This window comes from Microtus pennsylvanicus, chromosome 21 (genome assembly GCF_037038515.1).
Source record: "Microtus pennsylvanicus isolate mMicPen1 chromosome 21, mMicPen1.hap1, whole genome shotgun sequence".
Classification (NCBI taxonomy): Eukaryota; Metazoa; Chordata; class Mammalia; order Rodentia; family Cricetidae; genus Microtus; species Microtus pennsylvanicus.
In genome coordinates, this window is record NC_134599.1 from 12,881,117 (window position 1) to 12,904,137 (window position 23,021).

The window sequence follows — 23,021 nt, forward strand, 5'->3', positions numbered from 1 at the left end:
TTGATATCCTTCTGCCTTTTTTTTTTTTTTTTGAGATAAGAAACTTTTTAGCAGTTTTCTGTTCAGGGTGATTTCTTTTTATTTCCTTTAATTAAAAAACTTATAAAGGTATTTTATATTCATGTCTTTTCAGCGATACTGCACTAAACTTTTTTGAACTATTGTGGACACTACACTAATATTGATACATAGCAGAAAGAATATTAATTCCAGATAACAAATGACTGAGTTGTTGGCTGTTTGGATCAGACTCTTGTGTGAGTTGAGAACTATTGTAGTGTGTCCTTGCTTACTCTTATGCCTTGGTGAAGCAGGTTTGATGAACTTCATTCAGTGTGAACAGCGCTTCAAGTACAGGTGCTGAGTTTTGTATAGTTAGTTGTACAGGTATAGTAAGTCATTCTCTGCTTGTTTTTGTTTTTAGTTTCTCAGGCTAGTTTTCTTGTACTGAATTCATTTTTTTCTTCACAGAGGATGTGCTGAGTAAAGATGCTGGGGAATGTGCAATATGCCTTGAAGAATTGCAGCAGGGAGATACCATAGCACGACTGCCTTGCCTGTGTATATATCATAAAGGGTAAGTTTAGTATTGCTCTAGCAAGGTTGATATTAAAGCAAAGTGATTATTCTCTTAGTTTCAAACATTGTAGTTAGGGCTAAGCAGTTTCTTCTTCATTCTAATTCTTCCTCTCAATTTAGAATCTCAGTAGCACCCCACCCACCTCCCGTTCTCCCCCTTGCTCAGATAAAATCTGAGCAGACGCCTGTTGTAACTAGACTGCCGTTTATAAAGCCCTTAGTGTGGTGCAGCTGTCTCCATGTAGATCAGCAGGTGGTCTGTGTCAGCCGAGCAGCCCCTTCATTTACAGCTGGAGAAGGTGAAGGAGGAGGTTTCTCCAGGCCTCTATTTCTAGCAAGTGGCAAACCAAGATTCCAACAAACTGGGAATTCCAGGAGATTGACTCCCAAGCCCATCTGTTCTTTTTATACATTCTTCTTGCTTTCAGGATAATACAGAACGATATTGAGTTTAAAATACAAAGCCAGGTGTGGTCACGTACTTCTTTAATCCCAGCACTCAAGAGGCAGAAGCAAGTGAGTCTCTGTGAATTATAGGCCAGCCTGGTCTACATAGTAAGTTCCAGGGCTAGTAGAGAGACCCTGTTGCAAAACAACCACTATTTAAGGTAGCCACATAAAGAATAGAAAATTAGGCTCAGGCATTAAGAGCACACACTGGTCAGTTCAGCTTCCAGCACCTATGTCAAGCAGTTCACAGCCACCCACAGCTCCAGCTTTGGGGAGGGTATAGGCAGAGGGATCTAACACCTCTGGCTTCAGAGGGCACTGGTACTCAAATGCACACATATACAAAATTAAAAGAAATAATAAAATACATTTAAATTTAAAAAAAAAGAATATTAAGTTGTAGCATTCAAACCAAGGAAAAGAATAAAATGGAATTTTACATAAGAATAGGGGAGATGGTAGCAAAAACAGAAAGCAGAGTAAATAATTCAAAATAAGGAGACCAAAATAAATCCAAACATACCAGTAATTATATCTGTAAGAATAAACTGAAAGTGGGTGAAATATTAGAATATGATGTTGATAAGTAACATGCTTGAAAGGTACAGGCTAATATGCAATCAAAGGATAGAAAGCTATATCCAGGCAATGATAACTAAACCTAACATTGGGTACCAATGCCACACAATGTAAACCATTAAAGGATGCTTCATTTAGAACATTACTATATAATGGTAAACACTGAAATTCTTGTTGATGATCTGTGTTAACATAAGAAACTGACAACTGTGCCATCATAATGGAAAATATTTATTATGTATGCAATATTCTTTCTGTGTGTATGCTTGAAGGCCAGAAGAGGGCACCAGATCTCCTTACAAATGGTTGTGAGCCACCATGTGGTTGCTGGGAATTGAACTCAGGACCTTTGGAAGAGCAGGCAGTGCTCTTAACCGCTGAGCCATCTCTCCAGGCCATAATGGAAAATTTTTAATTTTCCTGATTAAACAAATAAAATAAATGAGTCAATATACAGAAAAATTGAGCCATTTTATTTTGCCAAGTTTTGATTTTGTTTGTTTTTGCAATAGGAAGGATCTAATTGCATAGCTCAGGATAGCTTCAAAATCTGCATGTAGCTTAAGCTGCCCTCACACTTGTTCCTCCCTCAACCTCCCAAGAGCAGGTGTTTTGGATGTGCTTTGTGCCTGGCTTCCGCCTTCCCAGTCTCTTTTATTTCCTGGTACTGGAGATAGAGTTCAGGGCCTTGCATGTGTTGAGCTGTTCTTTCCCACTGAACTGATCCCCTACCCCCTGGTTCATTCTGATGAGTTTCCTTGTCAAGGACACAAAGAATATTGTAGAAATGAGTTGTGTTTTAACCCACTAAGCATATCTCAGCAAACTCTCACAATGGCAGCATACCTCTGACCGTCATCAGTCACCAGGATGACAGCAGAACTTACTCTTAGATATCCTTCAGAATAATGTGTAAGTCACAGGACAAATCATCAGGGAACTCGGGAAGTAATTATAACTGAACAATGATAAACAGCTGGACGTGCCTAGAGTGAGCAGTTGGGAGATTTCTCAGTAGATGGTGAGAGTGGGCAGAGCAGCGGCAGACAGAAGAAAGTGGTGGAGAAGACAGCAGTGTGCTAAAGTTGGAGATAATTACAGCAGAATTGTCTCCAGAAGGAAAAAAAAAAATAGAAAAGGACATAATTTGGCACAAATTATGAATAAATGGAAAACTCACTGCTAATATTCTTGAATTACAAATTTTAACAAATGGACAGTTTTTATAATGTGTAATTTTATAAATAATGATTAAAAATTCAAAACTTCAATTACTGACTGCTTTAAGAAGTTCAGATTAAATCTGAAAAATGACAAACATTGATTGGAGAAAAATAAACCCTTAAGCAGGCCTTCAGAGATGCTTTTGACAGTGGATTCTGGCATGCAGAGAATGAGTTGGAAAATAGCAGAGATTGGACATCAGACAAGGACCATGTGCAAAGGAAACTTAAAAATGCAGAAATCCAAATTTCACAATACCTGTCTGAAATAGTGTCTCATACTGAGGATAGCTCAGTGGGAAAGCACTTGCCTTAGGTTCTGGCACCGGCTACCAGTAACACATGCATATAAAATAAATAAGCAAGTAAATGAGTAGAAATTATACCTCAGGACCAGTTTGGATTTATGCTGGGGATGAACAGCTACTCAGTAAATGAGGGTGCTTTAAGGAAAAGTCATTTGTGTTTGTGAACTTTAAAGCAAAAACTCAGGCTAAACAATAGGTGAATTATTAGAACTGGGTCAGTGAGATGGATCAGCAGGCAAAGGCGCTTGCTGCTAAGCCTGACAACTCAAGCTTGTTCCCAAAACATGCATGGCAGAAGGAGAGAAACAACTTCTGTATGCTTTCCTCTGACCTCTACGTCCACACCAGGGCTCCTGCATACTCACACACATGTACACACATGGATGGATGGGTGGGTGGGTAGAGAAAGAGATAGGGAATAAAAATTATTAAAATCAATGAGAGTCTATGGGGTTTCCAGATAGGTGATGTGGAAATTGTTACCTTCATGTCCCATAAAGAAAATGAAGTAGAACTTTTCTTTAAATAGTAACATTAAAATTTATTTTTAAAAAAGGGCTGCAAAAGCAATAATGTATTAGAAATAATTTCTATAAAAGATGTTTGAGTCTTTCTTTTAAAAAATTTAAAACTTTATTGAAATGTAAGGTATATAGGATTAAAATACATGTAAAACATGGAGAAAAACTCAGTATTATAAAAACTATATTTGACCCTATTTAGCCTATATAACTAATGTTATCCCAGTCAAGTCTTAGTTTCTGACAGTGTTTCTAAAAATACATATATATGGATCAACAAGTGAAGGGCCAAAGAACGGTACCCGTACTCTTGGAGAATAATCCTGTTAGGACATATGTCCTAAGAGATGCAAAAATTAAACAAGCAAGGACAAAACTAAGTCCATAAACACATGAGCCTGACCAGGGAGACCACAGCATGGGACCTAAGGGCATGGAGCCTGGAATCAGGGCTCTCGCCCTTCCACTAATTAATATACTGTGTAACTTTAGACAGGTTTTGATTTCCTTGTCTCTGAGTGTCTAAGGACAATAGCACACACTTCATATAGTACCGAGGATTTAGATGTGTTAGAATTCGGGAAGTGCTGGCCCTCAATTGACTCTGTCTGAGACGCTGACATAATGGCGCTGCAGTGTAGCATTACAGTGTGCTGTTAAGCGGTGCTGGGGTCAACTGGTACTGTCATCGAGATGGAGAAACAGTTGAATCATTTTTAAAGTTTGAAATAAAAATTCTAGGTCTCCATAATAGCTTGAAATTCAAATATCTAAGGATGTAGGGGAAAAAATAGAAAATTGTTTTTGACCTTTTGGTAAGAATTTTTTTCTTAAGATATACCGTTCTTCCCTCCACCCCACCCCACCCCTAAAATAAGCTTAGGAGGTGCTCAAAGATGGCTCAATAGCTAAGAGTACTTTTCTGCTCTTGTGTAGAAGACCTGGGCTCTATTCCCAGCATTCATATGGTGGCTCACAGCCTCCTGTAACTCCAGTTCCAGGGGTTTTAACCCCCTCTTCTGACATTCAAGGGAGCATGTACACACATGGTACTCTACATACATTTAGGCACAGATACATGCACATAGACAAATTTAAAAGATAAACTTAGAAGGTTGATATTAAATATTAAAAATTACATTAGCGGTAGAAACTAGACTTTGTAGTGGAGATGACTTTTAGCATGACAACAACAGTTTTGTGTTTGAACTAGCATGCAGTCTTTTGGTTAACTGCTAGAGCAGATAATGCTTGCAATTGGCAGACAGAAGCATGGTAGCGTAGTGACATGGTAATACTCTGGTCCATGTGATGCCTTTTCTAGCACCGTAAGTGCTACTTTGTAGAGCTGCAAACGAGAGCACACTTGATTACAACAAGCCATGAAGTACATATGACACTGAACTCATTACGTTCCAGAAGTACAGTGTTTATTAGAAATGAACATGTCTTTGTTCTGGTAACAAGTTATGTTGCATGGTCTGCCTTTAATCAGATTTTTACCATTAAACTTTTTTACTTTGAGTTTAAGATTTTGTGGAAAAGTTTATTAAAAAGCACTATACATTGCCAGACATGATAGTATCTACCTGTGATTACAGAATTTAGGAGATTGAAGCAGAAAGGTCTTGGATTTGTGATCAACATAGCAAGACCTTGTTTCAGATCCCTGACCTCACCCCACATACATATAACTGAGATACCCAAACAATAGTAGGTTCTTGAAAATCTGTAAGAAAAAAAAACCTATAGATCATTAAAAAAGAAAAACAATTGGTGCTAGTAAGATAGTTCAGTGGGTAAAAGTGCTCATCTCCAAGCCTGAGTTTGATCCCCAGGACCCTCAAGTGGAAGAAAAGAACTCGCTCCCATGGACTCTGTCTGCCACACGGTCACCAGAGCATGTACACACACACACACACGAATAAATTACGATAAAATATTTTTAAAATGAAAAATTTTTAGCTCTTAATTCAGTAAAGAAGATTGAAGTTGGTAGGCGACTGTAGTTCCAGAATATATGCCACGAGTCAGTCATTCTACTCTCAAGTCTAGAGACAGCCACTACCCAAAATTAAGACCAAGAGGAAAGAAGGCGTCTAAACCAGGATGTGAGCCAGCACTGAAAAAGCCTTACTGTGACTTTCTGAAAAGCCAATTCAAACTGTAATTAGCGACAAGATTAATTTATAATTTGCATGACCTTTGAGAGACTGTTAAAAGATAATTGGGACTATCTATAACAAAAGAATAGATAAGTAAACTGTGGCATGCTTGTTGTCATTTATTTTAAAACAGTATATCATGTCTTCTAGGTTTTAAGCCTTTAATCCTCCTGCCTCAGCAACCCAAGCAACTCTGATTGATAGGCTTGTGGCATCAAATCCATGTACTGTACTTACATAATGGAATACAAATTTAAAAGCACAAATGAAGAAGGCAAATAAGGAATAATATTTATGGTAGCACTGATTTAGGTTTTTAAACATGGGACAATGCTGTGTGTTTTAAAAATACATGCCCTTAGAATTATGTGGTAAGAAAATGCTTGAGAATAAAAAGTACTAAATTTAGAACACTGATTTCCTGTTGGAGCTGCTAGGAGAAAGGGGTATCACAGTCTGAACAACTAATGAGGTAGTTTACAGGAGAAACTATGTGGGTTGATATTCGTTCACATGAAATGGGACTGGAGTTATTTGTCGCCGTCCCATGATGAGCCCAGATGACATGGCTAATAAGTGCTGTTCAGTGGACTGTGAGCGTAACCACCACTGGACTGTTCTGTTTTAAGATGTATTTTTGTAGTTGGGAGGTCTTTTAGGGTGCAGTGGTACAGTCCAGACTGAAAACATGTCATAACCAAATTAGGGTTTGATATTTAGAGCAAATATTTGAGTGGTATCAGGAGCTACTTTAGTCATTTGGAAGATATGAATGATTATTGAGGTCATTTACATTTTCCCTAGTGTTTTCACCAGAGTATGAGAATGGCCTGTCTTCTTTCCCCTTCAGGATACTAGCTGACCTCACTGTAGAGCATGCAGGAATTAACAGTGCCTCCAGTGAGAACTCAGAACAGTTTGAGTCCTGCTTTAGTGACTCACACGCTGCTGGCCGAGTTACTTGTCCTTTGAAGACATCAGTGTTGTCATTTGTCACAGTTCTGTGAATTTGGGACAGTGAAGGAACAATTTTTTTGTACAGTGAGGGAAATGTGTTCCATCTGTGCCGATAGTGCAGCAGCCATTGCCCGTCACTACCGAGAGCACTTGAAGGGGGACTACAGAACTGAACTCTGTTGTTAATTGAGCACTGGAAGGTAATTATGGGCTTGAAGATCGCTCAATAAAGTGCTTGCCTTGCAAGAATGAGGACCTGAGTTCAGTCCTTGGAAAACAGACACAGAAGCTCACCAGTGTGGTGACTAGCACTTCCAGTCTGTGCGAAGGAGGTGGAGCTGGGTGGATCCCTGGGACTCATTGGACAGCTAGCCTCACTAACCAGCCTAGCGAGTTCCGGGCTAGTAGTAAGCCCTGGTTGGTTTGTTTGTTTGTTTTAAAAAAAAAAAGGTGGGCAATACTTGAGGAATGACCTCCAAGGTTGTGTTTGACTTCCACAGGTGTGCACACATATATATATACATAGCAAACCCAAAGGAAGAAGATAATTGTATGTACCCTATGCAGAATTTCCAGAAAGATCATGAATGCTCTATAAATACAAATAGATTAGGGTTTGTCTGTATATATATGGATTGCAAAGCAAGGTGGAACTAAAGGTTCAATAATCACATATAAACATGGAATTTTTAAATGTTATACAATATTGTCAAGAACTATAATTTTAAAGCATTTTAATTTTATTGCATTGATAGGCAAACTGATCAGGCCTATGTGTAACTATTGAAAAGGAAATGTTTTTCTAACTCTTGAATATTAGTGAAATGGTAGTTCTTTAAGGTAATAATTACTCTTTTTGAGTTTGAAAGTATGTCATAGCATAATTAAGGATTTTTCCCCTTTAATAATGTAAAATAACTGAAGTATAATTAACATCTTTTACTGTATTTGTCAGGTGTGATCATTAAAGATAGTGATTTTTTCCAAAGACACTAAAGTCAAGTAGTTGATGTTTTTATTATGACTATAGGATGTGATTAAACATAGGATTCATACTTCTCTGCTTTGTTCTTTTCTAGCTGCATAGATGAATGGTTTGAAGTAAATAGATCTTGTCCAGAGCACCCTTCAGATTAAGCATCTGATTCCTGTGTCATGGGTAATTTGTCCCTTTTTTGTTTTAATTGATTTATAAAATCTTATTTTGAATTACTATTTCATCTTCAGTTTTTTTCAACTGTGCGTGTGTGTGGGTGTGTGTGTGTGTGTGATTATGCACAAGCCTTGGCATGTGTGTGTAGATCAGAGGACAACCTGCCTGCAGGACTTGGTTCTGCCTTTCTACCATGTAGGCCCCAGAACTCAGGTTCTGAAGTTCTGACTTTCACTGATGAGCTGTCTGTCCCTCAAGTCCTTAGCTCTAATTGTCCTTCATCCAGTTATTCACGGAGGCACATTTCTGTGTGTGTCTCTGTGTATGTTTTCTAGGTATTTTGTAAGACTACTATATAAAAACTCACATTTAAAAATATACTAAGGAGGCTAAGTGTTAGACTTGATTGTCAAAAGCCCTGGGTTTAGTTTCCATCACCAAAAACCACTCCCAAAACACCAACAAAAAACTACTTAATTAAAAGCAGCTATTCTTGATTCTTGAGTAGAGTTAGGTATTGTGTAACTAGAATACTCTTGATACTTAAAAACATGTTTGTTTGTTCATTTACTTACAGTTTAATACTGGGAGGAAACAGTGAGGTACATATCATGACCACATTTTCCGGAACGTTCTTTAAGGGTCAGAGAGATTAAGTCCCATGATTTAAAGAGTAAGTTGTATCACACTCATCGGAGCTTTTGTGTTGCATATGCACAACATAGTGCAAATCATTTTCGTCTGAGTCAGGTAGTTTAAAAAGGGCCGCACAGTCCTGCTGCCCTGCTGAGCTGCCCTTGGGGTTGAAGTGGGTGCTTCTCAGATGCTGCAACTCGTACCTCTCATTTGTCCCCAGCCCTGTGGCTTCAGCTGCCTCTTGAAGACCCGAGCTCTGATCCCAGAACCCATGTGAAAAGCACTGGGCAGCTGATCCACACCTAGAGCTCCCTGGCCTAGCCTAGTCTAGCCTTGTTGGCCACCTCCAGATTTAGTGAGAGACCCTATATCAAAAATAAGGTGGAGAGCAGTTGAGGAGGACATGACTTGTCAGCTTCTGGCTGAGCACATGAACACACACAGTCTCACACATGAAAGATAAAAAGAAACAAGGCACATTGCAAGTTCCAGACTGCAAAGAGTTTAATCTGTGTGCTTGAGCATTGTCCCGGGTGTTTTCTTAGGTAGTTTAATTGCAGTCATTCGGAAGTATTGTGTGCCGGTGTCATTTTCTGTCCACTACTTGTTTGCTGTTAGGGTAGTACCGCTCAGTGCTCAGACAAGGAAGTTAGAGCAGCTGGGAAAGGTGACTTGTTGAGGGCACAGTCTTGTGCTGGTTTGCACCCAGCTGTTCTGACATTGATGACTTAACGATTTTGAGATGATTAGACAACATATCCTTCAAAAAGTTACATCATGTGACTAGCCATTCTCCTTCCCATCCTTAACATGTTGTAAAATAAAATGTTTGTATCTGTAATAGGCAAATGCATCACACTACAGTAGTAAATGGAAAGTAGTCTGTTCTGCCAAGTTAATTTATTTGAAAATGCTTAGTGAGTTTAGGTAAATGATAACTATCTTTAATATATGTCCCATAAGGTAAATTAAAGTAAGGCATCATCTAGCTTTAAAAAATAAGGTTAACTTAGTTGCTCTCTTTAAATATGAAGCATTTAGCTAATCTTGTAACCCTTCAGAGAACAGAGAGACTCATGATCAAGGAGAGGACACCATAGCCAGCGGTAAACTTGCTGAGCAGCTGTTAAACTAGAAGCTCTAGGGTCTTGTTCTCTGCTATCCTCGCATAATTTCTTGTGCTTTAGGCTAGCAAGGTGCTGCTCATTGTGTGTGCTGTCTGGTTTTATGTCAACTTGACACAAGCTAGGGTCAACAGAGAGGAGGAAGCCTCAGTTGAGAAATTGCCTCCATAAGGTTGGGTTACAGGCAAACCTGTAGGCACTTTTTAAATTAGTCATTAGTGGGGGAGGGCCCAGCCCATTGTGGGTGGTACCATCCCTGGGCTAGTGGTCCTGGGTTCTATAAGAAAGCTCAGTAAGCAGCACCCTCTATGGCCTTTGCATCAGCTCCTGCTTCCAGGTTCCTGCCCTATTTGAGTTCCTGTCCTGACTTCCTTTGATGATGAACAGTGCTGTGGAAGTGTAAGCCAGAGACACGATTTCTTCCCCAACCCAACTCACTTTTGATCATGGTGTTCCATCACAGCGATGATAACCCCTAATTAGGACAGTGGTAAAGTTGCCTGTCACCAAGCCTAGTAACTGGTATTCCATCCCTGGGATCCGCAGAGTGGAAGGAGAGAACCAATTGCCACATGTTGTTCTCTGACCTCCGCCCATGTGCCCACCTCCACAGACAATAAATAAATGTTGTGATTAGTATCTCTTGCTCTTTAGAAGTCTAGGCATTGAGGTGATGTGCTCAAGAAACTTGTTTGCAGCATTGGTGAGGATAACTTAACAGATTGAGAAGTGAGAACTGCAGCTGGGTGCACATGAAAGCAAAAGCATGGGAGACTGGGGCACCATTGCCTGGGGTCTCTGCAGGGTCCTCAGTACAGATGGGATAGTAAGATTTGTGGTGCCGAGCAGTGGGGTGTAGTGAGGTTGTATCAGGGCACATGGGTATCTGTGTTTTTATTTCACTATTGGAAAGGTAGAGATTTTACTGGTTTTGTTTTATGGTGTTGGAAGTCAAAGCCATGGTCTTGTACATGCCAGCAGTTTACGCCGAGGTACATTCACAGTCCCAATCTGTATCCTATTGTTTTAGAGCTTGAATTTAAACTTCTCTTCTGGCTAGGTGGTGCCCTGCCACTGAGCTGTATCCCCAACAGTAAAACATTTTCTGATGGCAAGGATACTTTGAAATACTGTTGTGTGTTGTCCTGTGTCTGGGTCAATACCGTTATGAGAAATTACTGAACCATTTTAAAAGAAATAGTTTAAAAAAAAACAGTGCTAATAAAATGGAAGTTTTGCTGGGCATGGTCGTAGAAGTTCTGGGTGAGGCTAAGCTACAGAAAAAGGTATTTAGCGTTTAACATGGTAAAGTATATCCCTAAATCTTTAACCTGCAGATATATATGCTCCTTTTAGTCTGTTCTAGTGTAGTCAATGAAACCTAACAAAGTACCTGAGGTGGCTGATGGTGAACAAAATATCTTTGCTCAGTGTCTTGCTCACTGGAAAGTCCTAGATCAAGGGGCCAGAAGACGGAGTGTCTTTGATCATTCCTCAGGTGTCCTTGGATGGCAGAAGAGTGGTCATTGACCCTGAAGGGTTCTGATGTTATCATGATGGAGATTAGCAAACCCTAAAACCACAGCAGACCTAGTTTTTTCTTTCATGGTCTCATCACTACACTTTTTTTCTTTGATGTCACAGTGAGCTCATGGGATTTTGGAACACATCCCCTCTTATGGTCATCAGCATATATCTGTCAACCTTAGATAACAACTAAGCTTTGAGATGAACTTATATAGGTTAGCTTGATCTTTCTACACAGCTGCCTGCAGAAATCTAAACCAACAGAGTCTATGTTTTTTTTAAGTAGCAAAGGCCCTGCATTATATCAGCAACATAAGAATTTAATAATTACTAATCCAAAATAGAGATATGAATATATACAGTCTTCATTAATTATGAAGTTGCTTGCTGCTTTTATTTGGGAGATGATTTTAAGTTTGAGATGGTATGTGTGATTTTGTGTGTGTGTGTGTGTGTGTGTGTGTGTGTGTGTTTTCATGTGTGTACTTAAGCACTTACTGTGGAAAAGGAATGACTTAAGTTTTTGCTGATTTCTTCTATGTTAAGCTTTAACTGATCATTCTGTTTCTTGGTTTGTTGTACAGAATAATAACTTTATAAATTTCTGAAGTAGTAAAATGGTAGTATGAAAGGTGACAGTAATAAAGCTCTCTTCGTGGTAGAATGGGTGCTGTATTTCTGTTATCATTACCATATTGACCTGTTTAGTTATGATAAAAGATAAATAGATATAAATATTATAACTGTAAAGCCTTTCTTTTTTTGTTTAAACAGAAAAGGGGGAAATGATGTAGGTGGGTCTTCTGTCTATGTGTTACTTTCATTGGTCAAATAAAGAGACTGCATTGACCTTTGATAGGACAGCAGCTTAGATAGGTGGAATAGACAGAACAGAATGCTGGGAGGAAGAAAGCAGAGTCAGACAGACACCATGACTCTCCTCTCCAAGACAGATGCTGGTTAGACTCATGCCAGTAAGCCACAGTCAGTTGGCAATACAGATATTAGAAATGGGTTAGATCAATATGTGATAGTTAGCCAATAAGGGAGTGGAGATAATGGGCCAGGCAGTGTTTAAATGAATACAATTTGTGTGTTGTTATTTCAGGTGTAAAGTTAGCTGGGCGGGATGAAAAGCAGGTCTGCTCGCCTCATTACTACATTGACCATGACTTAGAATAATTTATTTTTATGCAGGTTTTCTTGTCTTTTCAAGATGCTTGAGAAATCTGGAAGATTTGAAGATCTGTCTCTGGAAAGAAAAAAAAAATGAAAACTGCAGGCTTACTCAGCCCAGGATCTGAGTTCTGTGACACTCAGTGGTCCAGAGATGGATGGGAACCACAGAACTTGAGTGCACCAAACTTGCATATAAGGGACACACAGGGACTTTGAAAATGCTGCACATCCTGTACTAGTCACTGCGTAGATGATACTGATAAACATTTTGTATTTGGACGCCAAAGTTAACTAATTTCAAAGTTGATTTACTTTTTATTAAGTTCTGTAGAGCTGCTGTTTTATTGTATTTGTTTTGTTTGTTTGTCTGTTTGTTTTTAGTTTGGGGACTTCTTATTTTCCCCAGCATAATGTTTTTGCATTCACCTATTCTTAACTTGAAAACCGTCCAATTTAGTTTTTACAAACTCTTCAATGTGAAACCAAGAAATGTAATCAAAACAGTATAATATTCTGTGAATGGAGAGGATAATCTTAAGTTCTTCCTCCCCCCACCCCCATGTGTGAAACATAGACTTCTGGGTAGGAAAGCTAAATATGCTAGTAGTTTGAATTAAAGGTTTAATATTATAAAAATGCCATCCAAAGAGTAAATCAAGTTACATAATTACATTTTAGTTAATTAAATGTAGAACTGTCTGCTGAATTGCAGTTTCTGAAATACATTGTTTCTTTTGAAATAAAACTGCGCAATAGCTTGTTAGCAGTGACCATCTTGCAGCTATGCAACTTTGAAAAGTCTAGATTTGCAGGTCTTCATGCTGGGGCCGCAGTGACTGTCCTAACAGGGGTCTTTTCTTCCTTTCGTGTAACTACTTCATTGTGCTTTGCATTGCCAGGCAGTTTTCCCATGTTTGGTAAAATGTTTAGCAAGTTGTACATTTAATACCTTATGAAAAGGGTGAAATAAACACATGTGCAGTGGGACTTGTAGTAATTTGAGGGACATTTTATATACTTTTAAAAATCAGAGTATAATTGGGATGCCAGATTTCTAGCAACTTGCATTTTTAGTTTTCCAGATAATCTGGAAGTTAGCATTTGATAAATGATTTTTAAGCAAATATAAAGATTTTGTTAATTTATAATTTATTAATGTGTTGTTACTGTAATTGAAAATGTTGTGGATACTTTTAAATTGAGTCTTTGTAGAAAGAACTGTATTAAGCAAAATTATGTGAATAAATATTCCCCCCAAATACATCTGATGGTTAAGAATACTGGAAGAGTGCTGTCAGGCTGCAACAGTGGATGTCTTTTTAAAAAAACATATCAGAATACTACAAGTAGGTTTCCTCAGGAGAATGTTGCTCCCGATGTCGTCCATGCCGCACAGTCCTGCTGCCCTGCTGAGCTGCCCTGGGGGTTGAAGTGGGTGCTTCTCAGATGCTGCTACTCGTACCTCTCATTTGTCCCCAGCCCTGTGGCTTCTGCTGCCTCTTTTTCAGAAGGGCAAGGGCAGAAGGGCAGGGGTCTTCCCAGATAATGGGAAGAGCTGCACTGCCTTCCTGTTGCAGACTAGAGCTTTCCTATGGTTAAGCCATGGGCTGTTATGGTCAGTGGTCAGACACCCAGAACCTCAGTGTGGCAGCTGCCAGCACAGCTCTGTAGCTGCCTTTTTTCAGCCAGTTGTGGGAAGTTACTCTTCCCTCGGGGGAAATTTTCTTTCCTTAAGTTTTTTTTTTTCTGTTAATATGAAATCTGAATCTGAATCCATTTCACTTCATCTTTCAGTCTGTAAGCTTTCTTCTTCTCTCTGATTTTCCCCAAGCTCTTAGAATGTGAATAATTGCTTTGCTTTCTACTACTGGTGTATTGTTGTGGTAAGAATTATGTCCGCTGTCTTCCCTTCTTGGAGAGCAGCTGTGGTAATTAATATTTAGAATCCCCTGGAAGGTGACCTGCTTTGTGTCAAGCTCAGCTTCCTGGACGTCTTGCCTCAGTTCACCCTTCCTTCACACTGTCCTCCTGCGGTCCTGACGGCTCATGTGCCTTGGCTGCTGCCTCCAAGTACCGTGAGGTCAGAGCGCAGTGCTGCCCTGTCGAGGACACGGACGGACTATGCTTGTCTGGGTAGTGTTTACTGAAATGCATTATAACAGCCTTTTTATTTCTCATATTTTATAAAATTAGCATTTTTACTTTAAATTTTGTTTGCAATGATTTCCTATAAAGAACAATTTAGAAATAGAAGAAAAGAGAGGAGCTCAGATATTCCAGTTTCTGTTCAGAGTTCCTGTTCTAGGAATGTTCTGTACGTGAGACTTTATATAGCATTGCTTATAATATTTATCAGTCTGTGTGCGGGCACTGAGTAGTATCAGTCATAAAATTATGTTAGCTATCCGACCTGAAACTACTGATAGCAAATACTATGGAGATGGAATCAAAACTGGGGGCCTCACTTACCCAGCCAATCATCCCCTTCTAGAGTCTTTGTAAATGCTCCTCGGATAAGGTCACACGTGTATGGAGAAGGAGGCACATGCTTGGCTTTCTCTAGCGCCACTCTGTCCATAGTGAATCTATTGCCACTTTTTTTCTCCTTTAACCTGGCTTTTCATTTCTTCTTCACCAAGATATTTAAGAGAAGCACTGTTCTCTTTAGAAATCCATTCACTTTAGTTGGCCCTCTCTAGAGCAATAGACATAATGATTTTCAGACCAAGCTACTAATCAGACTGCATGATTGTTTTAAGAAGAGTGTTTCTGACTGTTAGTAAGCAGTGGTCTCTGCCTGACTTGTGTTAGGTGACAACAGAAGCCACAGTGTAAAGTCATGTTGACCGGAGTGTATAGAGTTGGGCTCTCCAGTGCAAGTCTTCTGCATTCTTTGTTACATAATAACTCGGTTTCCACCCCTTTAGACACTAGAATGCAGCCCAGAATAACAAGGACAATCCTGAGCAGAGCTGCAGGGCGCACAACAAAGCTGTTTCCACCTGCCTGACCACTTGGGAACAGCAGTGCCTGTTCAGACCTTATTTCACACTGTGGTTCTAAGTCTGGGTGTGGTGAGGTTTCAGAGACCCGCCGCGCTCAGGAAACAGGATTACCACGAGGTCCAGGCTGGCCTGGGCTGCATAGTGAGTTCTAGACTAGCCTGTCTCAAAAACAAACAAACAAACAAAAGCAATCATTTTAATATGTTACAGCAAGACATAGGCATGTTCCTTTCAGTGAAAGGGATGGTGGAGTCGATGTAAATAGTACCTGCTTTCCTGTACTGACCTGAGTGAAGTACGAGGGTGGCCCCAGCAGGGAGCCAACAGTGAGCAGAGCTGAACTCTCACAGGTGGAGAAGAGTTGTGTCTGTAACCTGACTGATAGCCGCACTGCGCATTGGCCTTATGACCAGATAGCCTTACGCTTCACAGAGGAGGTTTCCATCTAAACCAGAGCCAATTGTCAGGGCGCACAAAGTTAGCTAGAGGCAAATGGTGCTCTCGTCAGCAGTGCCATTTGCTGGTTGTAGGCGCTCTGGCGCCTTCAGCCATTTTCCTGTGGGTTTGGTTTACCCTGGTATAAACTCGGCATTCACTGGCAGCAAGAGATGAAGTGTGAAATGCCCCTTGTCAATCACTGTACAGATATTTTAAGTTTAAAACTCTTAGCATGTCAGTACTTTGGAGCCCATTCTCTTCCTTTTCCTAAAATATGTCACTTGTAATATTTTCTTAGCTGTATGATATGACTGCAGTGACCTTACCTGTTTCACTGCCCACTCTTTCTCCTCACATCTGCTGAATCTGAGTGGTTGCTGCTCCGCACACTCCTGGTAGTGATCCACTCCTGAAACCGTTGATAAGGCATTCTTGGTGATAATGTACCCAACTAATACTCTTTACCATATTCCGTAAATGTGCTTAAACTAGGAAATAGAAAAATAAATAAATAAATCAAAGAGTTCTCTGTCTTAAGTGGGAAATTCCTCATCTCCTAAGTCTGTGGACTTTCTTTTAGAACTTAAAAGGCCTTGGACATCAGAAATGTTAATATTTAGTCAGTTGAATATGCACTGTCAGTGACCTCACAGGTTTGTTATATAGATGTCCAAACTCTAATTTCTTGACCAGCGGCTGAAAAGATAAGATTGTTTTATTTTGTTTTGGTCTCTTTGTTTATGGAGAAGCAAAGAGCAGTTGGCATGAACTAGCATCCCCACAAATGAAGAATGTGATACTGTAACATTTACTGGAATTATATGTTTTTTAGCTCTGTCTCTGGCCCATGAGGATCTCAAGATTGGACAGACATAAGTGACATTCTCCTGTCACTGAAGAGACATTTCTGATTTAGTATGTTGGAGTTGACATGTACCGATCATTTGTTTGGGAAACTTTGCCTATTGTCAGCTGTAACTGGCGCCAGAAATGTTTCCTTCATTAGTCAACCACGTGTGTATCTGGTATGCATGAGAGGTTGAGGCAAGAGGCGAGGATCACAGGTTTGAAGCCAGCTTGGGCTACATGGTGTTTGAGATCAGCCTGAACTACAAAATGAGAGCTTGTCTCAAAGTTTGATTGTAGTCTTGTTAGAGTGTTTGCTTGTACATAGTACACTCAGGAGACGTTGGTCTGGGAAGAAATGACAGAGCATCGGACTTGGTGGCACTGATTAGCAGTTGCTGTATGTCTCTGCAGGTGACTTGTCATGCGGGTTTCTTTGGTTGAAAATCACAATATTTGTCTCCATTGATTTGCTCCAGGTTCCCCCACTTTTCTATAATACCTCTTGATTTCCTCTATCAGAAAGTATTTTATTCTTCTTGTTAAATAAGGCCCTGGAACTAGAGAAAATGTATTAGGAACAGCCTGTATTAGTGTGATCTCAACAGAAACGGAACAGCTCATTACTGATATTTTAATAAATAAAATTTCCAAATGATCTCGTTAAACTCTCCTGCTCTCTGGAAGTAGAAAGTCAAGAGTGCTCTGAAGGGAAGTTGTCGTGCCCCACCTATTGTCTTTAAGTTGACAGTGCATTGCAATAGAACATCTGAATGCTGAAAAGTTGACAGTGCATTGCAATAGAACATCTGAATGCTGAAAAGTTGACAGTGCATTGCAATAGAACATCTGAATGCTGAAAAGTTGACAGTGCATTGCAATAGAACATCTGAATGCTGAAAGTTGCCATACTGTAATTGATGTTAGGCCTCTTTATTTTATTACCCATAATAGCCAAGCTAGATCTAAAAGTATCAAAATTTCTCATAAGCTTATGGTAATGGACAAAGGCATGTGTTTCCCCGTGACTGTAGGTAAAGGTGTCCTCTGGAATACCTGGTCTAAACCTTTACCGTTACCATGGAAATGCAGCGGGAGCCCTGTTGGGAAGGGTGCACTGTGGGTGAGGAGTCACACTTTGTAGACTTCGTTTGTTTCATAATTTGCCTTTATTTTTGGAAGCAATTTTTAAGATATAAACAACATTGGGTTCTGTAGTGAACCAATTAAGAAACTAGGCTTTGGGGCTGGACCTCCTAGTCTTAGGCATCTCTGGCCACGGGTTTTATTCTCTGTGCCTTGCCTTGGTCTTCTGATATCAGGACTCTTGTATTAATAAGAAGGTATATGTATTCCAAGTCAGTAATATACATAAATGTTGATTACTAAACAAAAACATTTGTACCCATTTATGATTTTTATAATACATTTATCATGAAGTATCATGGTAACATCTGAGATCTTAACTTGTGTTTTGGAAGAAGCCATGGATTAACAGAGCATCGTGGGTTCTGATTTCCATTCTCATCATTTGGTGAAAGTGCTGTTTGAACAACTTTACATTAAGGATTTTGATTCCATGCTTCTTGGAACTAGGAACATAGTAATGAAAGTCAGCTGGCCCCTGGGAGCTTAATTTAAGTTACTGTTGCACACTGGAGAGTAAGTAATGAACTGTAGCAGACATATTACAATGTAATACGACGCAGAAGAGATGAGCGCATGATTAGGTCTTTAAGAATAGATAGATGGCCGGGCTCTGGAGAGAGTGGGTAAAGAGAAGTGTACAGTAGACAGAAAATGAGAAAATCAGCCTTCACTCTAGGGAGGCACGCAAACAGTAGCTCATGCAGTGTGTGTGTGTGTGTGTGTGTGTGTGTGTCCAGCTGTGGTAGAGGACTTTCAGCAGGAAAAAGACAGCCTTGCTTACATTCCGGATTGGAGAAGGGAGACTGGAGGCAGAAAGGCCTGTTAGGAAATCTAAAGTAACTCGAGAGATGAGCGGGAAGTAAAGAGGAGGGAGGGCAAGAGGACTGGAAACTTAAGAAGGAAAGTTGACTCACCTCAGCAGTCATCTTTGCAGAGAGGCATAGAGAGCTGGTGGGACAACTCCTTGTTTGTGTCTATCGCGAAAGGTTGACAGTACCTGGGAAAATCCGATCTGCCAGGAATATCCTAAAGAGCCATAAATAAGGAACGTACGTATGAAAATGAATTGAGGTGGAGGACTGGATAGAGGTTTGAGAACAAAGCCAGAAACGAATACACACGAATACTGGCAGTTGCTTCAGGGTCACAGTGCCTTAGGGCTTCAAACATTGCCAGCACTAACTCTAGAGTGAAGGGCGCAGAGTTACTTAGCACTCTAGCTTGGCTAAGTTGGACCTCTCTTGAAGCCCCATTGCCTTAGCTCCTGTTGCTCTGACCCTTGCTTAGTGAGTGCCAACCTGTGCCCTGAAACACTCTTGAGAGTTTTGTCTTGGGTTCCTTTCCATTGTGCCTGACTTTAGATCTTGACAACGAAAAACAAAGGTACAACTTGGTTTGGGTTCTTGTACACATCTATATCCTGGTGATGATTGCTCTTAAAGACAGATTGGGTTGTGCTCTGTAGGAGGACCAGAAGGCCACAGGTTGCTGTTTCATGGTCTTTGGTGAAATCTTGGAGGAGCAGCAGCCGTAGAGTAGCTGTACAGGTCAAGGAGGCAGCCTGCTGATGATCTAGCTGTTCAGCGCATCCATGGCAACACCACAACAGATTGCTCTTCAGAGGACAGGAAATCACAGACCAGACCTGTGAAACAGTGGTATGTATCCTGAGAGATATATCCCAAGATGACAAAATCCCCTAAGTTTATATATTTCACATAAAATGCTTTTTTAAAAAAAAAATGTCTGCAGTACTTAATGCTAATATAAAACTTAAAATTTTGTCAAATAGTGCTTTACTCCTAATAATATTTTGTGAGCTCTTGAACTAACTATGTTACGGGAGTCAGATAGACTATAACCAAAAAATACCTTCCCAATAAAATAAATTTGACTTTTTACAATTCCTGATTTACTTGGTCCTTTGGGAGCTGAGTGCCCGGAACATAGTGTTGGCCATAGTGTAAAACAACTTTAGGAAAATAAACAGCTGCATATCATGAGTCCTTGGTAGCTCGTTAATGCCAGAGATGTCTAGTGTTAGGTCAGGTGTGGTCACACACACCTTCAGTCTCGGCACTCAGGAGGCAGAGGCGAAAAGATCTTTGAGTTTGAGACCAGCCTGGTCTACAACAGGCTGGTACTGAAACTCTCCAAATAAGTGTAAGTCTAATCACCACCCAGATATCCAGGTTCTGTACACCAAGGATGGTGTATAGTTCATCTATTGTTAGAACACAGCCATAGACTGCCCTAGAGTAGTATTCAGACATACAGATCCATCTTGCCATGTAATCAATTTGACAAAAAGTCCCCCAACTGATACATAACTATGTCTTTGGTTTTCTATTTTGTTTTCCATCTCTGAGATCTCTTTGGAACCAGCCCTGTTTTCAGTGCTCAGCAATTAAGTGACCAGTGGTTGTTGTCCTGGAAGGTCCAGGTTCAGACAACTCTTCCTCAGGAATGTTTTCTGGCTGTTTGTGCCTGGATAGTTCTGAAGGCTTGATAAGACCTTGACCTTATTTGTTTAGCAGCTGCACATGAGCAGCTCTTGCTCTGTATTGGGACTCGATGGAAATAGTGTCAACTTCAGCAAAAAGAGCTTGAAACCCCTTTGCAAAATTAGGGGTTTTGTGTATATTCACAGACAACTCTGGCCTTCAATGTGGCTGCAGCTTTTGATGATTCTATTCAGGCTTCGATTAGCTTGTTCTCCTGCACAGGAGCTGAAGGGTTTGTGAGGTCTCTGAGTTGTTCATGAGCTCCTTTTAGATGTATCACCTCTCAAGTTCTACTTGGCCATATTCCTGACTATCTAATTCTAGTTGACTTTACCATGTTCATGCTTGATGCTGTTAAGCTCATCCACAAAATACTCATTTGCAAAACAGACTTTACGACCTAGTGTGGGGAGCAGTCTAGAAGTAGTGAAGTCTAAATATTATTGAGGCCACACTGCCCAGGTTGCCAAAGGGTCTTGTGCTCCAGTGTCTAGCTGAAGGGAGTTCCTTCAGATTGAACTGTGCCCTGGGAGAGGCACGTTAAATGTTTGTGCCTTTTGATGCCTGTGAGTCAGTAATTTCTCAGAATGTGGCCGAGCATTAAGATTAACTCGAGAGGCAACAGGGAATGCGGGCTCTTTAAATCTGTTAAGGCCTCAGCCTCACCACATGGACTCTAGGCTAATCTTTGCAGTGTGGTTCTGTTGGGTATCCATACTCTGGAGGGTTCAAGAGACCTCAGACCTGTGCAGCCAGGCTCTTGACATCTCTTTTTCTGCTCTTCCTATTAAGTCAGCATCTCTTGATGAATGTTGAGAAGCTGCTCTTGGTGATGTTATAAATCCTCCCCCTGTGGTAAGGAATAAGTGACTCGCCAGGGCTCCGACATTGATTTTGCACAGCCAAGTTTAGTAGGTCCCTCAAAACCTTTTTTACCTCCAGAGCAAAAGTCCTCTGACTTGCAGGCTTTTATCTTCTTTACGTTTAATAAACTCAGCTTTGACCCTCAAGACTGAGCACTGACATCTCTCTCTTGGCCCTGAATCGGTGACCCTCGTGAGTCAGAGTTCCCAGAAGCACCCAGAACACAAGAAGTTACCGGGAACAAGGACCATAGCAGTTAAAAATAGTATCGCTAGCTGGCCTAGTAGCACACACCTAATCCCAGCACTTAGGAGTGGAGGCAGGAGGATCAGTAGTTTAAGGTCACCCTTTTTACATAGCCAGAGACCAGCGTGGGCTACACAAGACCCTGTTCCCTAAAACAAATGTTGCATTCCAATGAGACAGAAAAAGCTGCCCCAGCCTGTGTTAGTCACGGAATAAGCCTTCAGCTCATCCTACAGAGGAGCGTGTGAAGCTGTGCTGATAGGGGTCAGACAGAGAGTTGATATTTGCTCTTTATAACAAAAAGGTTGGGAATAAAATAGATCAGCCATAAGAATAAACTGGACACGTGCCTATAATTCCAACACTCAAGAATTGAAGACGGAAGGCTTGCTGTGACTTTGAGGCTAAAGTGGGCTCCATGGTAAATACCAGAGTAGCTAAAGCTACCTAACTAGGCCATCTCAGAAAGATGCAGGTTTGAAACACTGTTCGTGAGTAGGCATGTGTCCTCGGGTCTTGGAAGGAGTAAGGGAGGGCTGTTGCCCAGGACAGTGGTCTCACATGCCAAACTGTTGTGCTACTGAGAGCCAGTCTGTGCACTGCGGATGCCAGGCAGACGTGGTGGCTCCGTTTCCTCAGCAAGAACAATGGTGTCCTGGTCAGACTAGTTCTTTTTCAGAGCAGCTTTAGTCACTTAAAATTTTACATATAACAGAAACACCCGTGGGGAATAGCACCTAAGGAATTGGACAGAAATGCACCTCCATGGCTTTTTCTGCAACCAAAATAAGAGACCACTCATTCATCCTCAGTGTGGCCTGCCTCATGTCCCTTGAGTAACGTCCCACCCATCCACTCAGCCCAAGCCGCCGCTGTCTGCTCTGTGCTGCTGTGTACTCGGTGAAATCAGTATTTTATTTGTGTGTGGTTTCACTCAGCGTGGCTCTGTGAAAAGCATCCATCTTGTTACTTGAGTCCGTTTTCTTCAGAGAGTCGTGTTCTGTTACATGAAGATGCTGTTATCCTATTGGTGTGGACCTCAGCTGTTTTTAGTTTGGGTTATTATGAATAAATGATTATGAACATTTATATACAATGTGTGTGAACATATAACTTCATTTTTCTTCAATAAATATTGGTGGTAAAATTGCCGAGTCGTGTGGTGTCTATGTCGTATGATGTTGCAGATTGTCGCAAAGTGTTGTGTTTCATTTCCCACCAGTGCCACGCTCATTGGTACACACCTGTAACCTGACGTTCAAGAGGTGGAAGCAGGGAAATCAGGAGCTCAGGGCCAGCCTGGGCTGTATAATAAATTTGAGGCCTGCGCTGCATGAGGTCTTTTCTCAAAAAAAGAGAGGGAGGGAGGGAGGGAGGGAGGGAGGGAGGGAGGGAGGGAGGGAGGGAGGGAAGGAAGGAAGGAAGGAAGGAAGGAAGGAAGGAAGGAAGGAAGGAAGGAAGGAAGGAGAAAAATGCTTTATCGGTCATTCTCTGTCTACTGTTCCCCAGCCAGAAACTCCTCTGACCATCCATCACACTCTGCAGATCTGCATTTCTGGTTACCTAGC

At 40.7% G+C, this 23,021-nt stretch overlaps 1 protein-coding gene across 3 annotated transcripts in view; it reads left to right on the top strand.

Moving 5' to 3' along the window:
* Znrf2 (zinc and ring finger 2) overlaps positions 1 to 22,604 on the top strand; it is a 78,627-nt gene extending 56,023 nt beyond the window's left edge. The window contains exons 3-6 of one of the 3 annotated variants that reach the window (XR_012908766.1): positions 472 to 577; positions 7,862 to 7,941; positions 12,420 to 17,473; positions 17,594 to 22,604. Coding sequence is in view for 1 of the 3 variants with exons in the window: in XM_075955648.1 (XP_075811763.1) it covers positions 472 to 577; positions 7,862 to 7,919 (164 nt within the window). In the remaining 2 variants the exon portion in view is untranslated. Of the gene's footprint in view, positions 1 to 471; positions 578 to 7,861; positions 7,942 to 12,419 lie in introns of those variants that run through there. The other 2 variants (XM_075955648.1, XR_012908767.1) reach the window with 2 other exon arrangements.
* Positions 22,605 to 23,021: the final 417 nt, after the last annotated feature.